General features: G+C 40.8%; 1 protein-coding gene across 1 annotated transcript; it reads left to right on the top strand.

The window, feature by feature from the left end:
• Positions 1-2,771: 2,771 nt before the first annotated feature.
• On the top strand, positions 2,772-4,364 carry si:ch211-219a15.3 (uncharacterized protein LOC563077 homolog). The gene is made up of 2 exons (XM_034175509.1): positions 2,772-2,838; positions 2,972-4,364. The coding sequence occupies exons 1-2, from the start codon at positions 2,772-2,774 to the stop codon at positions 4,051-4,053; spliced, it is 1,149 nt and encodes a 382-aa protein (XP_034031400.1). The 3' UTR covers positions 4,054-4,364.
• Positions 4,365-5,827: the final 1,463 nt, after the last annotated feature.

The raw sequence follows: 5,827 nt of genomic DNA, 5'->3' as shown, positions 1-5,827 counted from the left end.
GCACTCCGGGTCCGGCACCACCTCCTGCCCGGATCATCGACGGCGAGCCGGCTTGGACTGTACGCCGGCTCCTGGACGTCCGACGGATGGGCCGGGGTTTGCAGTATCTGGTGGACTGGGAAGGGTACGGCCCCGAAGAGCGCTCCTGGGTGAAGAGGAGCTTCATCCTGGACCCGGCCCTCCTGGCCGACTTCTACCGTCGCCACCCGGACAAGCCTGGTCGTGCGCCAGGAGGCGCCCGTTGAGGGGGGGGTCCTGTTGTGTGGGCCGCTGAAGAGGAGGTACTGCTGGCCCACCACCACCAGAGGGCGCCCTGTCTGGAGTGCGGGCTCCAGGCACCAGAGGGCGCTGCCGCCTCACAGGAGCAGCCAGGGTGACAGCTGTCACCCATCACCTGAGACGAGACAGCTGATATCAATCAACAGGGAGGTATATCAGCAGGACGGCATCTCTACCTCATTGCCGAGATATCGCTCTACCAAGGAGGTAACGAACTCAGCCAGTTACTCTATTCTAAGAGTTAATACTTTTTGCTTGTGCTTAAGGTCAGCTGAAGACAGTGTTGGACGTGACTAGATAAGTACTCACCTTCCAATCCTTCAGTGTTGTTTTTGAGAAGAGGTGGAGGTGGTGTTTCCACCCTGTGTGTTGCTGGGTGCAGCCGCACCCACACCTGACTGTTTCTGTTCCTTGCCAGCAGTACCGGATCCGACGAGCGGAGGCAGTGGCCACCTGGGGTTCGGGACTTGGCGGCTCCAGTATCCCCGGGGTTCGGTGGCAGAGGAAATCGGGTGGTTCCGGTTCGACTCGGACAGACGTCTCCTATCGTCGAGCCTGCCCACACGACACGTTTGGAATTCGGTTACTGCTGTATTTGTAATCTGTTGTTTGTTGTGTGAGTTCACAACAGTAAAACTTTGTGATTTGACTTTCTCCATTGTCCGTTCATTTGCGCCCCCTGTTGTGGGTCCGTGTTCCTACACTTTCCCAACAAAGTGTGCATCAATAAATTAGTTTCCTATCAACATAAATAACTCAGAAATAACTAATGTTGTAACTCAACATATGAAAAGAACACATAATACAGTGCCTTGCAAAAGTATTCAACCCCTTGGTATGTCACACATTTTAATTTGTTTATGCCATTACAAATACAAAAAGTAAATCAGGCTTCTCTCTCTCTCTCTCTCTCTCTATATATATATATATATAGAAAATTATCTTTCAAAACTCAATGATGGGTTGCACAAGTAATGAGCCCTTTTTGTATAATACTTGTAAATAACCAGTTTTATTGCCAGTTTTCTTCAGACAGGTTAGTGGATGGATACGTGAACATTTCCAAGTCACTGAATATATCTTGGACTTTATTTATATAAAGTCCCTTAATTTTATCGATGCCTTTAAAGGCTTGCACTCGTGTAATCTGACTTTATACACTCTGCATTACACACACTGCAAATTACTAATTGCGTTAACATGGTTTTAAAAAGGAATAGTTTGGACCATGTATCATCCTTACTTATCACGTTACGGGGTAACATATGTCACATGTCATACAATCCAATAGACATAGACCTTGTTTGACCTTTACTTTGGAGACCAAGCATTCAACACTGTCAACACTATTTCATTTATTAATCCTATTAGCTCAACCAATAATTTGCATTACTTTTTACCAAAATTGGAGCAACTTTTAACTTTTGACCCCTGTACAAAATGACACTGACCTTTGTCACCATTTTTATTTTTATATTTTTATCCTGTAACTCCATAGAATTCAGTCACAGATAGTCCAAACTATACCTTTTTGGAATCTTTATGATCAGGCAAATAATGTGGAATATTTTTTCAATATGATTGGAGCATCTTTTAATTTTGACCTCTGTGTAATTCTTCAATTGACCCCTACCTGACCACCGATTGAAAAGTCAAGCGGCCAATCGTTTTTTCAAAAGAGGAGTGTCTAACGAGTATTTCTGCCGAATTTGATGCTTTTATCACCATTTGCATGATTGTTTCTGTTATCTGCTGCACTATGAAGATATACAAACAGTATGGCACTCTATGGTAAATCTGTGTGGAGTAGACAGTTCTCAAAAACTGAGTGACTGTGCAAGAAGGAGAAGAGTGAGGAAAGCCACCAAGACGCCCCTTGGTACCAAGACTGCCGAATACTTTTGCTAAGTGACCAAATGGTGGTTAACTTTGATCTACCACATTCATCAAAAAGCAAGTTTGTTTTGCCTGTGCAATATCCAGTAAATGTGTCTGCCATCTGTTGGATGTGTGCAAATATACAACTGCACGGGAATGCAAAACAGGAATTAAAGAACTGACAGAAGGTGTGGCTGTGGAAGATACCAAATATTTTCATCAGTGCTACAAATTAGTGACAGCTAACTTGAAACAGTTTTGCAACATTATAAAACCTGTGAAAAACCCATGTTTCAGAACACTGTTCTGGTGTCTGTATCGAAATGAATATATGCTGAACAGTCACCTACTCAGCATTTACAAATATTCTGTCACATCAAATTATAAATTTCACACTCACAGGGGCTGTACATGTTCTGTATATATATTATAGCTTGAAGTCAGAGCAATAGAAATGTGTAGCGCATCAATGATAATTGTGGATGGAAAAATGTAAATGCAAACAACACAAACACACCTTGAATGTGAGGAAGGTAAGACTTTACCACACCATTAAAAGCTTAATGTAGCTTAAGTACACATAACTGATATATAACTGGAAATTGTGAGAATATATGAATAGCAATTTTAATTCACGCAAACTGCTGACCAACTTTGACTCGAAAAATGGACTCAAGTTGAGTAAACTCAAAAAAAAATGTGCAGCTGGTTGCCTTAGATTTTAAGTTTTTCTCAGCTGTTTATTTTTTACAGTGTGTAACCTGTGACCATCAGTCATTTGTTGGTATAATTTATCCCCCCCCCACCATTTCAGCTCAGGTGAGGACACACTGCTTCCTGTCACGTCTGCTCATCCTAATCACCTGTTTCGGACCAGTTTTCCCGCTCCATGTCCCTCCAGTGACAACAGGTCTCCACTCTGCATTCTCAGCCACACGAACCACCAGTGTAGTGGGAGGCAAGCAGAGGGCGGTGACCTTTGACAAGCTCCTGGTCAACATCGGAGGAGATTTTAATCCGGACAGCGGTCTGTTCCGTTGCCGTATCCCTGGAGCTTACTATTTCTCCTACTCTGTTGGCAAGTTCCCAAAGAAAATGCTCTCTGTCATACTGGTGAAGAACAGAGGGGAGGTGCAGGCGATAGCATTTGATGATTACCGCAAGAAAGGAAGGAAAGTTGAAAGCCAAAGCATCATGATTAGTTTGAAGCCAATGGATACAGTGTGGTTGCTTTTACAGCAAAACCCCCAGTTTGCTTTGTACAGCAACGCCGGCCCGTACATTACCTTCTCTGGATACCTGGTCTACCCTGATAGCTCCCCAACCACCTATATCAGCAACCACCTGTCCCCACCAGACCTGTCCTACCAGAACTGTCCCCCCCAGTCTGATCCCTACTACAAATGGGAAAGAGGTCAGGTATTAGAGCCGCCACGTTCTGCCTTCTCCATGGCACGGACCTCCCCAGTCCTGGGTGAAAGCAGCTGGCAGCAGGTCAAGCTGCCCCTGACATTTGATGTTGAATATGTCAATGTCGGAGGTCATTTCAATAAAACGTCAGGCCTCTTTACCTGCCGCTTCCCAGGGGTCTACTACTTTGCTTTTACTGTGGGTAAGCACCCACGCAAGGCGGTGTCGGTGAAGCTGATGACTGGGAAAGGTGAAGTGCAGGCCATGGTGTTTGATGAAGACACGTCAAAGCGTCGCGAGATGCAGAGTCAGAGTTTGCTGCTGTCACTCCGCTGGGGCGACATTGTGTGGTTGTACAGCCAGCAGGACGAGCATTTTGCAGTGTACAGCAACCAGGGTAGGTACACCACCTTTTCTGGTTTCCTGGTATATCCTGAAGCACAGGCACTCTCACCTTCCACCGCACAGGACAGAAATCACCGTTAAGCTTCTCAACCTATATCTTATGTTCAGATAGGATGGAAAAGAACACACAGCTTGTGTTGATGATTTTAGTAGGTTACTTCTATGTAGAATAGGCAGAAACCATAAATAATGGGAATGTGGTGTTTGTACTTTGAATGCATTTTTATTGTTGGACTGGATAACAGTTGCTGCCTAATGTCTCCACTAGATGGAGGTGTTAAACAATTATTACCTTGTTTCTTAATCCAACAGAAACACTCATTAAAGGACAAGTTCACTTTTTTGACAACCTTGGTGAACAAGCAAGCGTCTGAGTGCTCTACTCACATTTCACAATAACTCCATATGAGAGAAATCCCTTTTTGCAAAAATGGGTAAATGCTGATCATAATGACGCCTGTCACAGAACTCTATATCAATCAATCAGTCAATCATGTCCAAACAGTAGGGCATACATTTTGTCCACTCTTTTAACATTGTCATTATGGGGTATTGTGTGTAGAATTTTTTAGGAAAATTTTTTTTTTCCTTTTTGTAATAAGGTTATAACATAACAAAATGTGGAAAAAGTGAAGTGCTGTGAATACTTTCTAGATGCACTGGATAAGATCTGACGGGATGAGGTGTACTTACAGTATAATGGCTGCACAATAATAAATTATATATTATGAATTATATAATATATTGTAATATATAACATTATAATTATATATAATGTTGCACCCTGGTGGAACTATTACCTTAAACATTCACTGCTGATAATTCAACATCCACCATTGATGTTCATTGTTCAATTAAGTTTTGGGATAGAAAAATCCCTCTATATGTTAGTTTGTTTCGCTCGTAGTAAAAGTGTTACTTCTGCCCGTGCTAGCTTCCCTGAGATGCTTACAGTGTATTATATGTTGTACTTGTGTTATTTATATTAACAGTTTTCTATACTGCACATTAAATATGCTATTAAAAATGTTTAAAAAGAAAAGAAAAAGACTCAGAAGGCTCATGCATGTTGAGCATTAAAGAAGCTATGTTCAATGGCTGGTGTCGGGTTCATATATAATGGTATGTTATAGAAAATGTACCTAGCTAGCCATATTTCTTCAAATGTTGTACATCTAACTTACATAAGATTGCAAAATAAACCATTTGTCTACATTTTTCATTCTGCCTTTCACATGCTGTGTCCTGCATTTGGGTTCATATCACCAGAATATAACATAGTTACATTAGAAGAACCTTTTTAATGTTGATCTTGTTCTTTATTAGGGTACCATGTTCAGACTCTGATGTACTGACAACAAGTTCATTACGCAGATAGAATTTTACAAACAAAAATAAATATCCACTACGTAATTTAAATGGAACGCGCACCAGAGATTACCCACTTTGAATAAGTTCCAGTGTTTTACTTATCTGATTTATCATGTCAGGACTTTAATGTGTCAGTTATTAAAACTAAAAGAGTATGTATACCATTGCCATGGTAATAACAGATGACCTTATTACCTCACCAACTGACACAAGAGGGCAGTTTGACTTTTATCTCCAAATGTTTTAGACTGCATGAGGTGAGAATGCAAAAGAATGACACACCATTTTTTTGTTTGGTTGTTTTTTATGTTTTTTATGTTTGTTTTGTTTTTTGTATACATGTAATATGTTATGTTAATATAATATATAATGTTATATCATTATATATTATATATATTATATATATATTATATTATATATATTCTATATTATATCATGTTATAACATTATATATGTTATATAATGTTACAGATAAATGGAAAAA

Source organism: Thalassophryne amazonica, chromosome 8 (assembly GCF_902500255.1).
Source record: "Thalassophryne amazonica chromosome 8, fThaAma1.1, whole genome shotgun sequence".
NCBI lineage: Eukaryota > Metazoa > Chordata > Actinopteri > Batrachoidiformes > Batrachoididae > Thalassophryne > Thalassophryne amazonica.
This window is presented reverse-complemented; position numbering and strand designations above follow the sequence as displayed.

What these genes read in the sequence shown, in the direction of transcription:
- si:ch211-219a15.3 (XM_034175509.1), top strand. Translation starts at nt 2,772, where the DNA reads ATGAATAGCAATTTTAATTCACGCAAACTGCTGACCAACTTTGACTCG. An exon ending in GAAAAATGGACTCAAGTTGA is followed by an intron (nt 2,839 to 2,971) that starts GTAAACTCAAAA and finishes CCACCATTTCAG; the next exon opens with CTCAGGTGAGGACACACTGC.